Source organism: Brienomyrus brachyistius, chromosome 14, assembly GCF_023856365.1.
Source record: "Brienomyrus brachyistius isolate T26 chromosome 14, BBRACH_0.4, whole genome shotgun sequence".
In the NCBI taxonomy this organism is placed as follows: Eukaryota; Metazoa; Chordata; class Actinopteri; order Osteoglossiformes; family Mormyridae; genus Brienomyrus; species Brienomyrus brachyistius.
The window spans coordinates 22,159,665-22,176,305 of NC_064546.1; the positions used below are offsets into that span (position 1 = coordinate 22,159,665).

The 16,641-nt window shown below is 49.2% G+C and overlaps 2 protein-coding genes across 2 annotated transcripts; one reads left to right on the forward strand and one right to left on the reverse strand.

The window, feature by feature from the left end:
* The first annotated feature begins 7,035 nt into the window (after positions 1-7,035).
* mtres1 (mitochondrial transcription rescue factor 1) lies at positions 7,036-10,730 on the forward strand. The gene is made up of 4 exons (XM_048973883.1): positions 7,036-7,228; positions 7,649-8,072; positions 8,224-8,296; positions 10,386-10,730. Exons 2-4 carry the CDS (start codon positions 7,657-7,659, stop codon positions 10,566-10,568), a joined length of 672 nt encoding a protein of 223 aa, XP_048829840.1. The 5' UTR covers positions 7,036-7,228; positions 7,649-7,656; the 3' UTR covers positions 10,569-10,730.
* Positions 10,731-10,998: 268 nt separating this feature from the next.
* Positions 10,999-16,528, reverse strand: bend3 (BEN domain containing 3). The gene is made up of 4 exons (XM_048973881.1): positions 16,378-16,528; positions 15,701-15,755; positions 15,228-15,388; positions 10,999-14,407 (listed from the first exon to the last, which is right to left on the reverse strand). The coding sequence occupies exons 2-4, from the start codon at positions 15,750-15,752 to the stop codon at positions 12,095-12,097; spliced, it is 2,526 nt and encodes an 841-aa protein (XP_048829838.1). The 5' UTR covers positions 15,753-15,755; positions 16,378-16,528; the 3' UTR covers positions 10,999-12,094.
* Between the last annotated feature and the right edge of the window lie 113 nt (positions 16,529-16,641).

The window sequence follows — 16,641 nt, forward strand, 5'->3', positions numbered from 1 at the left end:
AACCAGTGTCAGTCCATTTGGAGTGCACAGTGGCTGCTGAGGGAGTTAAACCAGCGTCAGTCCATTTGGAGTGCGCAGTGTGGCTGCTGAGGGAGTTAAACCAGCGTCAGTACGTTTGGAGTGCGCAGTGTGGCTGCTGAGGGAGTTAAACCAGCGTCGGCCCGTTTGGAGTGCGCAGTGTGGCTGCTGAGGGAGTTAAACCAGCGTCGGCCCGTTTGGAGTGCGCAGTGTGGCTGCTGAGGGAGTTAAACCAGCGTCGGCCCGTTTGGAGTGCGCAGTGTGGCTGCTGAGGGAGTTAAACCAGCGTCGGCCCGTTTGGAGTGCGCAGTGTGGCTGCTGAGGGAGTTAAACCAGCGTCGGCCCGTTTGGAGTGCGCAGTGTGGCTGCTGAGGGAGTTAAACCAGCGTCGGCCCGTTTGGAGTGCGCAGTGTGGCTGCTGAGGGAGTTAAACCAGCGTCGGCCCGTTTGGAGTGCGCAGTGTGGCTGCTGAGGGAGTTAAACCAGCGTCGGCCCGTTTGGAGTGCGCAGTGTGGCTGCTGAGGGAGTTAAACCAGCGTCGGCCCGTTTGGAGTGCGCAGTGTGGCTGCTGAGGGAGTTAAACCAGCGTCGGCCCGTTTGGAGTGCGCAGTGTGGCTGCTGAGGGAGTTAAACCAGCGTCGGTCCGTTTGGAGTGCGCAGTGTGGCTGCTGAGGGAGTCTTTATTATTGGATTCTGCAGCCAGCGGGGAGCATTTCCAGACAAAGCCATGAAGCATGTCCCTCTCTCATACATACTTGCAGCACTTTCTGCTTTAGCCTTATGGCTGCTTCTAGAAGCTTTTCCGAATCCTCCCTGCTTGTTTTGTTGTCCTGGCCAGTGACTGACCATTCCGACGTTCCTCGTGTGTGAAAGTAACATTTCGAATTTCTCATGACCTCGGTTGTCTTTTCGATTAGGTTACGGCAACTTTATTACACCAGAACAATTCAAGATAAAACATACAGTTCATATTACAAATCACAGATTACAAGACAGATTAATAACAGAATATATTTATTACAACATTTTAAACCCCCCCCCCTTGAGTGAGGCCTGCACTTTATAATGTGCACATCTTTATCTTTTAAAGTAATTACTATGCACTTTAACAATCAAGCATCATTTCATTTGTTCTTCACTCCGGCTGGCTGAGTTTGCCCTTCCTGGGAGCTCCTGCTCCCCGCTTCCCCCCACAGTATAGTGATTGTTTGTGGCCATCGGGTGTGGACCCATGCAAATGGATAGTTTGAATGGTAGTAAACGTTGCCGCCACCTGGACCACTGCCCCAGTGCCCCTGGGGTGCTGTGGGACACAAAGGTGACTTAAAGTGAAACGGGGGATCTCCAGGAGCCCCGGATTGCGGGGTGGGGGTTGGGGGGAGCCAGACTGCAGAAAGGTGCTGCTAGCGTGTTTATGGAGCTTCTGAAAGAGCAAGCGCGCACGCCCCAGTAACACTTACGCTGTCATGCTGAACTAAAGAGGGCCGCTGTGAGCGGATGACCTTCCCGCTGTGCGTCAAAACCGGAAGCACCTTGATCTTCCAGTGAAACTCGAAGGCAGCCACCAGACGAGGTAATGGTGCAGTCATCTCAGCCACCCTGCTGCTGGATGATATCAGTTTCATGATTATTTTTAATCATGCCTAACACTTCATGCTGAGTGTTTGCTGCTGAAGGTACTAAAGCACATGTTTCTTCACACACTGCTCAGCAACGTCAAATGAAAAAAAACTATTATTATTTTCATTTCATAACCTTAAACTGTATGGCTTAATAAAATATTAACGTCTTTGCTTTGAAGAAATCGGCTTGCAAACTGCTTAGTTTTACCACGGACGACGTCTAAGCGGCTCTGGCTTCCACAGACACGCTTCTGGGCTTTAACCCCTGGGTGAGCTGGATTCGCGGATTGGGAGGTGCCTCGCTGGTGATGTACCCCAAAAAACTAGGCCGCTGTTCCTGTCACCCACGTGAAACTCTTTCATAGCTGACTGCCAAAATGGGCACCAGGGGAGCCGCATTTTTCAGGCTAAAAGAAACCCGTCAGAAGAATGATAAATGTTTATATTCAACAGGCAAAGCTGGAAATGGGTAGTTTGTCAGGATTCCATTAATCAAGCGGGCGAGTGGCCTGACTGTCTAGGAGGGACGCAGACCAACACTGCGAACGGCGCTGCCTAAGGACGTCACAGTCACCACGTCCGCACGGGAGGGACGCAGACCAACACTGCGAACGGCGCTGCCTAAGGACGTCACAGTCACCCCGTCCGCACGGGAGGGACGCAGACCAACACTGCGAACGGCGCTGCCTAAGGACGTCACAGTCACCCCGTCCGCACGGGAGGGACGCAGACCAACACTGCGAACGGCGCTGCCTAAGGACGTCACAGTCACCCCGTCCGCACGGGAGGGACGCAGACCAACACTGCGAACGGCGCTGCCTAAGGACGTCACAGTCACCCCGTCCGCACGGGAGGGACGCAGACCAACACTGCGAACGGCGCTGCTTAAGGACGTCACAGTCACCCTGTCCGCACGGGAGGGACGCAGACCAACACTGCGAACGGCGCTGCTTAAGGACGTCACAGTCACCCTGTCCGCACGGGAGGGACGCAGACCAACACTGCGAACGGCGCTGCTTAAGGACGTCACAGTCACCCTGTCCGCACGGGAGGGACGCAGACCAACACTGCGAACGGTGCTGCTTAAGGACGGCACAGTCACCATGTCTGTACGGCCGCGCAGGAGGGACGCAGACCAACACTGCAAACGGCGCTGCTTAATTCACCACAATTTTTGTATTTTTTGCTGGTGGAAACTCTCAAATGCTTGTTTTGTATCATTGAAGTTAATAGAACAGAAGGGGTGTGTGGATGCAGGACTGCCATCAGTCACCCACCCATAGCAATGAGGACTGCTGGAACACACTGTCAGGGGCTAATGGTGCCCACGGGGGCTGGTGAGGCGGGCACAGGGAATGGGCAGGAACCTGACTGATTGCCCCTCCCATGCTCTTTGCTTTATCTGCCTACATTGCCTCAGCCAGGTTTCTGGGCATGGGGTGGGAGGGGGGCGGCCTTACCCTGACAAGCTCCTATGCCAAGTGAGAGAGTCTGAGCTTTCAGACCAGCTACAAACAGAAAATGGCACCATGGTTATGAACGGGGAGAGTGGCCTAGCAGTTAAGCCTCTGTGCCTGTGATCGGAAAATTTCAGATTTGAATCCTCGGCAAAACAACCGTATTTCCGTCTGGCTGTTGAACAAGGCCCTCAACCATGCGGAAAACGCTGCTGGAGCACCAAACAGACCCTGTGCTCAGACCGCAGGCTTCACAATGTCCACACCACTACAGGTTTCAATAACAACTCTTACAGTACTCTGCTGCTGTGCTACAGTTTTGTTCTCTAAGGTATAAACAACATTAATGCACCCCCAATGGTACAAAAATGTTCTTCAGAGTCCATTTCTGTACCTTATAAGGTGCATTTACCTACATCTAAGGTACAATTGACAGCCCCAGTGACAAGTTATTGTACCCTCAAGAGTGCAAATTGGTACTTTTTTCAGTGGATGTGTCTTAAAAAGGAGAGCATGATGGGCTATGCGAAAACTAAAGAATTCCAAAATACAAGTAACAATAATGTATAACGTATAAGATAATGTGCAAACACTAACTAAAGCATAATTTCTGAGGCGTTTTTATTCAATCTGTTCTACAGTGATCTAAGGTCAAGAGGGTGACCAGTGCTTTCTGTTCTGTGGAAGGACTTACATAATGTTGTCATTCTTTGGGGGAAAAAAAAAAACTCGTTTACTTTGCATAGTGACCTATCCACAGGTGTGTGTGTGTGTGTGAGAGAGAGAGAGAGAGAGAGAGAGAAAGAGAGAGAGAGAGCTCCAAACCTCTTACTACTGCCCCTGCCCCTTACCCAGGAAGGGGTACAGTGTAGAGGCTTGTTTGCAGACCACACCCACACTGGACCAGCTGACAGCTCTGTGCCAAGTACTGAAGTCACATTGATCTCCATGTTCAATAATCACAATGACTGGACAGAAACACCAACTCAGCCACCAAAACATCATGGAGATAATGTGGAGAAACCTCCATCCAGACCTGCAAATGGCCTGCAACTGCTGGCAAGAATGTCTTATTCTGGGTTGGAATTAAAGACACAAATGTTTTGTGTAACTGATTTATTAAACATAATGTTAGAAGACTCCCTGATCAGATCTCAACTAAAAATTATAGAAATAAAACATCCAACACATTTTATATAAAAACATATGGAAGGATTACAGGAATTTTACAAAAAACCAATTGCGTGTTAATCCTAACAGGGAACTGAACCAAGGAATTACAACTAATATCAGTTACTAAATGCAAATAGAGTTCCAGCACCCGTGTGGATTAGATTATGAATGAATACAGTAAAACAAAATATCTGAAAGCTAGCATGACAAGACAGCCAATTAAAACCCGACCCCAGACGTAGGCTACTTAAGGCTGCTGATGTCCTAGGCACGCAACCCCTATACAATGATGCGAGTTTAATATACGAGCGGTCCCCGTTTGAGACAACACAGTGATAATGGTAAGGAGCATGGCGGTCATCGAGCTCAGCAGGCGAGCCAGAGGAGAATCGTCGCGGGTATGAAGGTGGTGGGAGTCAAACTCATCAGCACCTGGTCTCTTTAGTGTTCGGCTTAGTTTATGCTGCGAAGGTTTAATTTCCGCAACCGTTGGGTGATTCCTTTCCAGTTCGGGTGAGATCAGATTTGTCAATGGGACAAAATAAAAATAATAAAAGTATGCTCTTTGGATGTTTTTCCTCCCTCTTATCTGCTGTATGTCAATCTTCATTGTTTATTAGCGATGACTCAGGAGCGACCGCGCAGCACCGAAATGGCAGCGACGAAGGGGAGCAGCAGCGACGAGGCGCCGCAGCGGAGGGAGCTTCCCGCACCTCCCGGGCTGCTGGTGGAGTTCGTGGGGCCCACGGAGGTCATGTTCCCCGACATCGTGGCCTTCGATGTGATTGTCGGAGATTGTGTAGAAGCCTGAGCTGATTTCACCTGAGGAAATGGAATTCATTAAGTTTTGTTCCCCTGATTCACAGTAGTAAGTGATGCCACAGCGGTCGGAAAGAGCGGAACATCGAGTTCCCAAAAAATAGGCTATACTACAGTTCCCGTTTCAACCACTACCTACGATTTGTTACATCTTCATTGCAAGACCGCTTAATTAACTTTTTCAAAGATTTCTCTTTGAAGTACACCTCAGAAAATACACTTAGGATATAATTTAATAGCGAGGTCACCACTGTAATGCGGACAGTGACAACCTTTAATCCTGATTCAAATTGTCGGTGCATTTATTAACTCCTATAGACTCTGATCCCTCTGATCCTGGACGAATTGCAATGCATCAGAGTGGATTTCTATGCTGGCTCGAGTTTCTTTCAGCGCTAATATTACCTACCGGTAAATTAGAAAGGATGGCGGGTTTTAAATAAGTCATCCGACCGTCTCCGACTCACGAACAGAATGTACGCGTATTATTTCTACCGAGTTCCATAAATTAACGACTGAAAGCTATTCTTATCGAAACTGAGAAAATCACGAAATTTTAATTTTAAAAAGCAAAAGAAAAAGCTGTTTTGCTATTTAAGGGTCGGTACAGTAGTCAGTGAGAATCAATGAAAATATACTCTGGGCTTGATAAAATGATTCAGTTGCCCGTTATGCAATCTCCACCTCCGGAAGGTTCTCTCTTTTGAGTTCGGTTCAATGAAACGACAGTGCCTTCACCATTCAAAACTGATTTTAGGTCATTGTAATTAGATAAAAATATGGACTTACAACAAATACAAGCTACAAAAACAACCTACTAGTAACAAATAAAATTAAATAATTTAAATACGGCAAAAAAATATATATATAAAAGCTAAAGTTGCACGAGGAAAAATAAATGACAAAGTAACCATACCTGAGTGGAGACACAGAGAATTATGAAGAACAGTCCGAGAGCTGGGGCCATCATTTTAAACATTTTTGCTGGTTAGTCGATCTGACCAACAGGTGGATTTGTTTAGACCAGTTTCAGCGCGTGCTTCTCCTCTGTAAGACGGCGGCTCGGGGGCGAGCGGTTTTATAGCGGAATGGTGCGTGTGACGTGCGCCCCAACCTGCCCCATGCATAAATACGCATTTCAGTTCGACAACACGAACACAGCCGGCTTTTTCCTCTGACATAGGGCAATTTGATTATTCTTTGTTTATTTCCGCACTTAATTGCTTTTTGCATGCATCTATATAAACAAGCGCGCCCGACACGTGAGTAAAAGGTACAGACAGAAAGATGCGATGGGAAGAGTGAGGGACGCCGCACGAGGTCATCAATATGACATCAATAGAAAAGAGAAAATCCGAAACGCCAGTCACCATATTCATTAATATCAATGTGATATTTGAAAACATCGTGAAACTGGAAGAGTGCAGTATCACACACTTGTTCTCTATCACTTAGCCTATTAGAGTTTATTTGCATTATGGTTGTTGAAATTCAACAAGAATGGGCCAATATAGAGTAATATAGAGCTACTGAAATATGCATCATTAAATCACGTCAGTTGTAAAATGCGTCAGCACTTTGAAAAGCTTTTGCCTACTGAAATCCTGTTCATTCCTAACGCACCACACCTCTTGGCTGGATAAGCGAAATGGAGGAGGATAGATGACTGTTAATTAAGTTTCAGATTTATGCTGCGTTCTCAGATTAAAATAGGCATTGTTTATGCAATATATAACGCTCTGTTGAATAGGTTTTTCAGATTCTTCTTGCATGTTTTTGCATGTTGCCGACTCTTATTACGACGCGTATTTTTATGCACACGATTAAAAACGAAATTGTATATAAACGGCAGGACAGACCTGCATTTTTCGGTCTTGTAGCGACCTCTAATGTTGCACTGTCACGGTTTCTATCGCGCTGAAAGCCGCGCGTGAGTGCGCAGCGTTGATGGGACCTGGGCGCGCGCGTCTGCCGGCCGCGCCGCTTTGATTAGTGACCGCCAGGGGGCGCTCGTTGCTCGTGTCCGTCTCCGTCGCATTTTTCTGACTTCATCATGAAGGTGAAAGAGCGCAGCGAGCGAAGGTGAAAACCATACGCGCAACTTCACTGGAGGCATGGAAGATCTTTAAGATGAATAAAGTAAGCTGGAGTTTCCTTATCCTGGGTACGGTATACGTGTAGCAGGTTTAGGACAGTGTATTTCGTAGCGTAAATTGAGCGGCCACGGGCATGTCTGAGGTATGCAGGAATTTATACTTTTTAACTGTGGAAGTTTGGTATATAAAACAATTAAGGGCTTTCAGAAATGTGTATATTTTCCGAGACGTGTTAGATTTCCAGCCAGAAAGATAGTGTATGAGCATGGTGTTGCTGGTATGAGTAACAAACTAACCGCAGGCACTCTTGCACACTGGTGTACATTATAAAGCATCAGTAATATGCATCTGGTTCACTGAAGTTACGATAAGGATAGAATATTGTTATTCTTTGGCTTTAATTGTACTGTACTGGTAGTGTAACTCTGAAATTGCTTGTTGCTGTGCCACGGTATATGTCCAGGCGAGACCATGAGCCGGTTTTGGATGCAGATTTTGCATATCAGGCGCTCTATCGGACGGGTCCCCACACGACGGCTCACGCCAGATCCGGTCCATTTGGGATGGAGTCCCTGCACAGCATCCGTGGTCCGGTTTGGTGTCTATTCTGGCACATCAAGTGCAAGTGAATGTAGAAAATATCCCCAGGTGTGGCCTGTGGCCCCTGTGAGGTATAAGGGCAGCAGGGACTCAAAAAAAGGCAGTAAAAATAAGAAGCATACGGCAGCAGAGGAGGATGAAGACGAAGATACTGACCTAGAGGCCAGTGATGAAGAAGAACCTGAAGATGACCTTAATCTGCGAAGAAACTACAAAGACCAGGAGCGAGTTGTGCCGTCCCTTCGTTATGACCTCATCATCAGGGCAGGCCTGGATGTGCCCCGACAGTGAGTAAGAGGGCTAAATCATGAGGGTTGGGTTGGGTTGGGTTGGGTTGGGTGGGGGGTGGAACAGTTGTCCTCTGCAGTGCAGGCCAGCCCCTTTGCCTGACACCCTTTGCTCTGTGTCTGAGGAAATGCTCTCCTCCGTTTCCTTCAGCAAAATCGACGACGCGTTTTACCAGAACAGACTGAGGCTCAATGGACAGCCGCTCATCAAGAAAAGCAAGACGGTGAGTGAGACCACCCCCCCCAAAAAAAAATGCTGCCATAGTAACTAAACAAATATACTAGGTGGTCGTCTCATTAACCTGCTCATCATAAGCTGCTGTCCAAAGTGGCTTCAATTCCTCACCATTATTTAACGTCTACCTAAAGTGCAAAGAGACTTCTTGCGGCTGAATGTCTTACCGGAACAGTACAGGTTATGTACCCTGTTAGATAAATGCAAAACGAACACAAAATGAAATACAAAATAAGTACAATAGCCAATAGTAAGTAACAATGTCAATGGTCAGCTCTGCTCCGCAGAATCCCACCATGCAGAGTGTGGGCGGTTTCAGCTTCCTGGAGCCACTGACTTGCTAGTACTTGGTCTTGCTGATATTAGGGGCCTTACGCACCTGTAGAAAGCCTTGTCACTGATGGTCAGGTCTGTGCCGGTGCTGTCGTCAGCAGACCTGTGGTTGGAGCATTGTCATCAGTGTGCTGTGGTTTTAGCACATTGCTTTGTGGGTTAGGGCTGAAGATGAAGGTGAAGAGCTTGTCGAAAGGTCTTCCTGTTCTGTTGTGTGCTAGAAGCATTGAGCTTGCCTGGAATGGTGTGCAGCGTCCTGCAGCTACTGCTGGCCGTCCCAGCTGCCGCTGTGTGGGGTTTCAGGTGCGGTGTGTGGCTCAGTGGGTTAGACTGTGTACTTGTGATCAGAAGGTTGCTGGTTTTACTCCCAGAGTCAGCAGAGTGATGTCACCACGGGCCTTTTGAGCGAGGACCGGTTGCTCCAGGGACCGAGTGGCACTGCTTTCTCAGATGAATGTTACTTCAGTTAAAAGCATCTGCTAAATAGATAAAATGTAAATGAATTCTGTGACTTGCCCAGATCAGATGAAAAGTCTCTGAGCACGGCCCGGTCCAGAGAATCAAACCCATGCTGCAGTTTCTCTCTCCCCTCCACGGCACAGTAATGCACCACGCTCACCTCATCTCCACAAGCTCCAGCTCATGCCTGTAAATCGGGAGCTGGAGTACAGATAGCTGGCATGACACAGCAGCTCCTCATGTCTCTGTAATATCAGCCTTCCTCTAGATCAGCGTTTCCCAATCCGGTCCACAGGGACCCACAGCGGTCCGTGTTTTTGCTCCCTCCCAGACAGTCCATGTGGATTGGGAAACACTTTGTTGTCCAGTGACTGATGGTGCGCTCGATTATCTCTCAGAACTCGGAAATTCCGAGCTGAGTGACATCACGTTCGACAATCTCCCGTTCGAGCTACCACATCTCGGAACAAACATGACTGCCTCCATGAACACACTGTTGTGTGTTATTGCTTTATGTTTTAGCAGATTTGGAGTGAGATTCTTTTTTCTGAGAGACAAACAAGAAACAAACTAGTCAAACCACATTAAAAGCTTTTATAATATTTTAGTATTATAATAATTTATAATATCCATAGTGATATTCTTTTTTCGAGAGGCAAACAAACTACAAACCAACAAAAGACCCTAACAAGTCTGGTAAAAATCTGATATTGCATACTAGGATACTGTTTACGGTCACGATATGGTATTCACTAAATCGAACACGCGCAATTACAATTATAACTATTAATACATTTAGCAAAATAAACATTTTTAAATATTTATAACTGTTGACTGTGTAAGCCGCCATGTTGAAATGATGTCACAGGGGAAACTCACCAACAGGAAGTGACGTTTTTTTTTGTGACATTTTCATCCGAGTTCTGACTCGGAGATAATCGAACGCAGGATGAATGTTGGCCAGAGATTTGCTACCAGAGGAGGTCATTGGCTACTAGGATCCAAGCCTTTGTCCCTGTTTTCTGTTCACCTACAACCTGTTGCAATTGCAACAGTAACTGCGTCATGAGTTACAGTCAGTAGTTCTCCATTACTCAGCACTAACGGCGTAGTTAAGGAAGTGCACTTCTTACAGTTTGAGCCGTCAGCAGGAACCTTGGGCTGAGGCCTGATCCTAGATCTGCTGCGGTCGTTTCTAAAACACCCGAGATCATAGCTGTTGGAGGAAGAGAGGATCATGGGTAAAGGTGTGACAGGTGCTAAATCTGTCCTGCCTGCCCTGCCAGGTCTCGGTTGGGGACACCCTGGACCTGGTGCTTGAGGACAACGCAGAGACGGGTGTGGTGACCCTGATGAGAGTCGTGTTCAAGGCAGCAGCCGAGGCGACGGAGACCGCAGAGAAGCACAAGGTGGTGCTGAGACGCTGGAAACACCTCATGCTTCCGAAGACGGAGGCCCACGGGCAGTGATGGTGGCCAGGTTGTCGGCATGGAAACGCGCCCTGGACAGGACACTGGCACGGTGTTATATGGTCACTATGTGGTCGTTGGTGATGTATTTGACATTGTCCGTTAATACGACTTTTGTAATGATTGTCTCTTTTTAAATGTGATTAAAAGCCACAAGCAGTGTTTGAGTGTGTTTGTTGTGCTGTGAAAGCGGCAGTTCGCTGGTGTTTGATTCAGAGCGTGTGCAGCACAGTCCTGAGGCCGCTTGTGCCGGGAATCTGTTCTAGTACATGGTGTCAGATCATGTGAATAATGTGACACATTTTGAAAAAAGGGCTGGTGGTGCAGAGAAACAATCACATGGAACGTCACGCCAAGTTGTCCCCCCCCCCCCGCGTCGTCATGATGCACAGAGACTTCCTTCTCGAAGAATAACAATGACACACACTGGTACTGTGTTTTGCCTTTACTTACAAACTAGTTTGTGACAGATGTGTACCATAGTTTCAGAAACGATAGGGGCGGTGGCATTACATCAGATTGTGGAGAGAAGAAACATACGCTCTTTAAGGACTCGATAATAAGCTCAGTTAAAGTTTTAAGGGACGGTCAGTGCATGAAGAACAACAAGGTTAACCTGCCACCTTCCTCCACACAAAGTACATTCGGCCCCTTCAGCCGCGTGCATTACCGTTACTTTTATGGACTTGAAGCATTGGATTCACCTTGATATTGCCCCCTGCTGGCAGTGAGTGCACTGTGTAGGTGATACCCCTCTGCCCCCGTGCTCCTCCCTGGTCAGCCTGGTAGGGCAGTTTACAGGCCCAGGGAAGACAAACCTGCTCCAAGCTTAAAATGGCAGTAATACTATTGTTAGCACCTTCCGCTCAGGTGTACAGGTCTGTCCTGTGGTAGCATTACATACACATCAAAGTTAGTACTATGGTATGGAAGTATATCTACCTGAACTCTTAGGCAATGGAGAGTCGATTATACTCAAGCGAAGAGCGATATGACCTATCTCTATGGTTACAGCTAGACAAACCAATCATGTAAGAATGTTAGACATTTAATCAAAACCACCGGTACCAGATACTGATCCAAGCCAGCTGTATGTGTACCAAAGTGTAAACACTCTACTACGCGCTCATGTCTGTGTTTCTCTGAGTCTCTACATTTTCATTGCGTTCTCAGTTCTGTATTTACAGTTACTGTCATTAAACCATCAGCTTAACAACATACGATAAACTCCTGATTCAAAGTTAGAATTAGCTACAGCAATATTATTTTTGGCATATATATAAATAAAGTCTACCATCTCAATAAAATCAAAGTTATAGTGTCCTAATTAAACTATTCTGTCTGGTGCTCTATGTACGTCGTAGTTCAAAAAATATGTACCACAGGACTATAGAAAATACTATGGAATCCTATAATAAATTGGCCTAAATCAATGGGAGACCCCTGTAAGCATTCAGTGCTCCTCTCAGTCTACGCCTTTGTGCAAATCATAAGGTTTGTTAGCAATACTGCTGGCAGAAGCAGCTTCATAAATAGGACCCGGTGCTGCTGGAGCGTTTGGCTTTCTTCAGGATGTCACACTTTTTGCGATTGGGGCGCCGGCAGCGCTCGTCGATGCTGGGCACACATTCGTAGTGCCACACTTCCTCCATCTTGTCCACGGGGTACACAGCCTCCACATAATGCCGGATGAGCCGCAGACGCGCCGGGTCCAACTGCTTTTTGTTGCAGGCACCTGAGTGGTTGTACTGCAGCCGTAGGTTCTCCTGCGTGAAGAGCTCGGGGAACAAGCGGACCAGGAGCCGCGCCGCAAAGTTGCCAACAGAGAGGCTCTGCTGGACGATCTCGCGGACCTCGGAGTCTGAAAGCAAGTAGGCCGAAGGCACGGGAAAGTCCGGGGCCGTGATGCTCAAGTCCTCCAGGGGGATCTTGCAGAAGTCCTTGCTGCTTTTTTCGGGAGGCAGAGGGGGAATCTCAAAATCTTCCTTAAAGGGCTCGGTGCCAAGCTGGCCTGCTGGTGTCGAGTCCCTGGATTCGGGTTCGGGCTCGGGGGCATATATCTTTCGCTGCTGCTGGTAGGACCGCCGCTGCTCTGTGTCCCGCCGCCGGCAGCGCTCATCCAGCTTTCCCACAAACTCCAAGGTCCAGACCCTGTCGTTCTTTGCTCTGGGGTAGACCAGCTGCACGTAGTGTCGGATGAGCTTGATGCGAACCGGGTCCAGCTGCTTCTTGCCCAGTGAGCCGCTGCAGTTGTAGTGTTTGCGCGTGTTCTCATAAGTGAAGAGCTCCGGGAACATCAGCACCAGCAGCCGCGAGGCGAAGTTCCCGATGGACAGGCTGCACTCGTAGTTGCTCCTCAGCTGCTCCTTAGTCAGTAGGTACTCCTGCGGCACGTCGAAGTCTGCTGCCGGGATGTCCATTTTGTCAAAGTCGATAGGAACCAGCCATGATTTTTTTGACCTGCGGCTCGGTCTCTCGTACTCGCAGAAATCCCCGATCTTAATGATGGACACATCATCAGGCAGACTCGCTGCATCGAAACTCTCATCCCGCACCACCTCTGGCTCACTGCCGTTACCGTGGGTGCTCTCCAGAGCCTCCTCCATACACTGGATGCACTGCTGCAGCCATCTGTCCTCAGGAACATCTGGAAAGTTGGCCTCCATATACTTCCTGATAATCTCCAATCGATCAGCATCTAAGAGCAGCTTTCCAGCTCCGTTATAAGCACTATGTCCCTCTGGGAGCTTCCCCTCCTCAAAGACTTCTGGGAAAAGCCGATGCATTAAGAAAACAGCAAAGTCCCCCGGAGATGAGAGCTCATCAAGATCCTCACCAACCTCCTGCGCATCGAATACGAGGTCAGACACCATGTTACTGCTGCTGTTGCCAACGTCGTCGTCCCTGGTCTCCAGTGACAGGCTTTCATCTTGTCCATCCTCATCGATATAGTGGCAGGCTTGACTGGAATTCACTTCGAACCCGAGTCCCAGCCCCACAGAAGTCCTCCTTCCAGCTACCCCCCCACTCTCCATGTCCTTCTGGGCCCAGAAGCGGTTAAAGAAGTCATTGATTTGGGGCAAGCACTCAGTTTGCCAGCTGTTTCCATTCTTGACCAGTGGAAAGCAGAACTCCACATAGTTGCGTATGAGCTGCAGGTGCAGAGAATCCAGGGTCCGCTTGTTGGTGACGCCGCAAGCTGCACAGCTCCTGCCATATTCCTCCACGGTGAAGAGCTCCGGGAAAAGCTGCACCAGCAGGCGGCAGCCAAGCTCCCCGGCCGAGGACGTCTGCTCCACCAGCTGCCGCAGCTCCTCACTCGTTAGCTGGTACTCTGGAGGAGGCTGGAACTCGGCTACCAGGTCAGAGGGGCTGATCCGCCTCTTGATGCGGGTCACCTCCAACGAAAGCAGGTCCACCTTGCTGTGCAGCTGGGTCATGCTGGAGTTGAGACTGTTGAGAATGAAGAACATCTTCTCGATCAGCGGGTAAAGGTGGGAGTCATTCTCCGCGGCAGCAGAGGTGGGGCTGGCTCCGGCGGAGGAAGGGGCCGTGCCGGATTCGCGCTGGCCGTGCTCCCCGTTGCCGGGCCGGGGGAACAGAAGGCCGCCATACCCCAGCCATCCTCTGAGCTCATGCTGGGGTTGCTGCTCCAGCCCGGAAGTTGCTTTCTTCTCAGTGATTCGGTGCGAGATGCTGTACAGTGGCTTCCTGTAGGACGCTATGGTCTTCTCATGTGAGGAGTCCTTGTTGTCCAGGGACGACGTCAGACCAAGCAGCTGAGATCTGGGCACATGCTCTGGGTTCTTCCCCTGCAGGTGATCCCCTGTTCGGACACCCTGCACAAGGGGAAAACAGACTGATCTAAATTCTGCACAAGCACAGTCTCGCAATTTGTCCAGCAGTACAGAATTAAAGCCTGCCATTGTGTCATTGCTTATACTCTGCCATAAAAAGGGGTGTGAGAGTTCAAACCGGCCTCATCAGTTCTCACAACTCTGTGCCACAGCAAGAGGATTAAAAAAACACCGTAACCCTCTGTTTTGTCAAACACTGCTTGTGTAATGATTTAGGCCAATACGGCACAGCCCAAGTCAGTGACAGACTCCTGAGTAGCACTGAATGTATGCAGTGAGTCACAGCAGGCACAGAGGAAGGTGCTGAGGAGCTGAGTAACGGGAGATCCAAGCTACAGCAGTCAAACGAGCCTCCAGAAGAGGTGAAACAGTGTGTCAGGGAGAAACGAAAGTGTCCTGTCTAAACAGTGAACTGTGGCAGTGCTGACGTACAAACAAAACATAAAAATAGAGATTTTGTGTACTGATACCAACACAAAAACACTGAAGCAGATTACATCTCACTGTGATTTTTTTCCCTTTTTATCTTTGTGCTGGGAACAAGCCTGGTCACAGCAAGACAGAACTGCAAGTATCCCGATGAACCTGGCTTTCCGAGTTGGTGATTTGTCATGAACATGTTAGATACACTGTCCGAGGATTTATATTGCAAGTTCTAAGCAACTTCTAAGCAAATAAACATATATTATATGTAAAATTACACTCTACAAAAGACACATTTTAGGTCAGGTTTCCCTCCCCCTGTTCTGTATTTTCTGGTTAGATGGGCAGTTTGGGTCAGCGGGTTGTTTTGGCTTCTCACCTCTGCGAACACCTTGACCCTTTTGGGGTTGCCTGGCAGGTCTGGTTCCGAGCCCGGTCCTTCCCCAGCCTGCTCGGCGGCACGCTTTCCCGGACCATTCGCAAGTCCACCCTCTGCACAGTCCTCCATCTCCCTCTCTACTTTGACACGGTGTCCCCTCTCTGCAGCAGACAGGACCAGTGTACTGGGTTTGTGCTCAAATCTTTGTGAACTAACAAGAAAACAATTATAACTAACGTGTCATGCACCTGAGGTGTTTTGGACATGCACTATAATAATCCCATAATCCTATGCTGCTGTTCAACCACCATAGTCTCTCAGCTTATTGGTGGAAATGTGAATTTATGAATCAGGTTGGTCCAGCCCGTGGGGTCCGGGCTGGCAGGATGCAGTGCAGGAACATAAGAACCAGGTGAGACAGTGCCAGCAAACCCAGCGCAAAGGAACACACAGAACCAAAGGCTCTCCCTCACCTCTCTCAGGAGCCTCGCCATCTGAGTTCTCCCCATAGCAGGATGAATTCATGTCCTAGGAAGACCAACACAGCAGGATGACGCACCCTGTCACATTCTGCCACAGTCAGTTTTTAAAGTGTCAGAAGCCAGTGCTGTTTAAGTTGTTTGCGCATTTACAGAGACGCTGCTTGCAGTCAGAATACACGGACATACCCACACTCAGGTTTGGAAAACCAGAAGTCACTCATACACGTGTGACCGCTCGGAGTCGGTACCGCGCTGAGTCAGGTGTAATGCAGGGACTCGCCGGGGGCGCCGGGGGGCGCTGTGACTCCGTGTCTCTCCGTGACTCCCGGTCACTCCACTTCCTCATTCCTCCACTAGCGACCCACGAACCACAACAACCCGACAGCGACGTACCTCGTTTTTCCACCGCCCCCAGCCTCTCTCATCGTACTTTTTTACACCTTCCGTGCTAAACTTTGGGTTCCTGTGACATTAAAAAGATTAAAAAGCGATCGTGGCGATCCGTGCGGGCAGTTTGCAGCCCACGCCCATTTCCTCATGGCTTTTTATGATTTCGGGGATTCCTGCTGCGTGACGCGGCGTTAAAATCACCCCCGGACGGGTCTCCCCTGCCCCTCCGCGCCACCGCTCCCCTGGATAAAAACCCCTGCCGCAGTAGCGAGTCTCACCTTGGCGATGTGGCGCAGCCTTCCCACGGCGGATCGGCGTGCACGTCTGTCGGCCGCGGCCGTGGCGGCGGCGCTGCGCTGCTCTCCGTGTTTTTCTCCCTGCGCCGTGCCCGTGACGTGACGCCGCTCGCCCGCTGTGTCATTTCCGCACAGCCGCGGGCCGCTGTGGGCAGGAGCCGCCCTGCGTGTGTGGGGCGCGGTGGGGGCGGGGGACGCGGGACCCCCTCGGGGGAAAGGCGCCTCGTCAGCCCGCGTCCTGCTGCG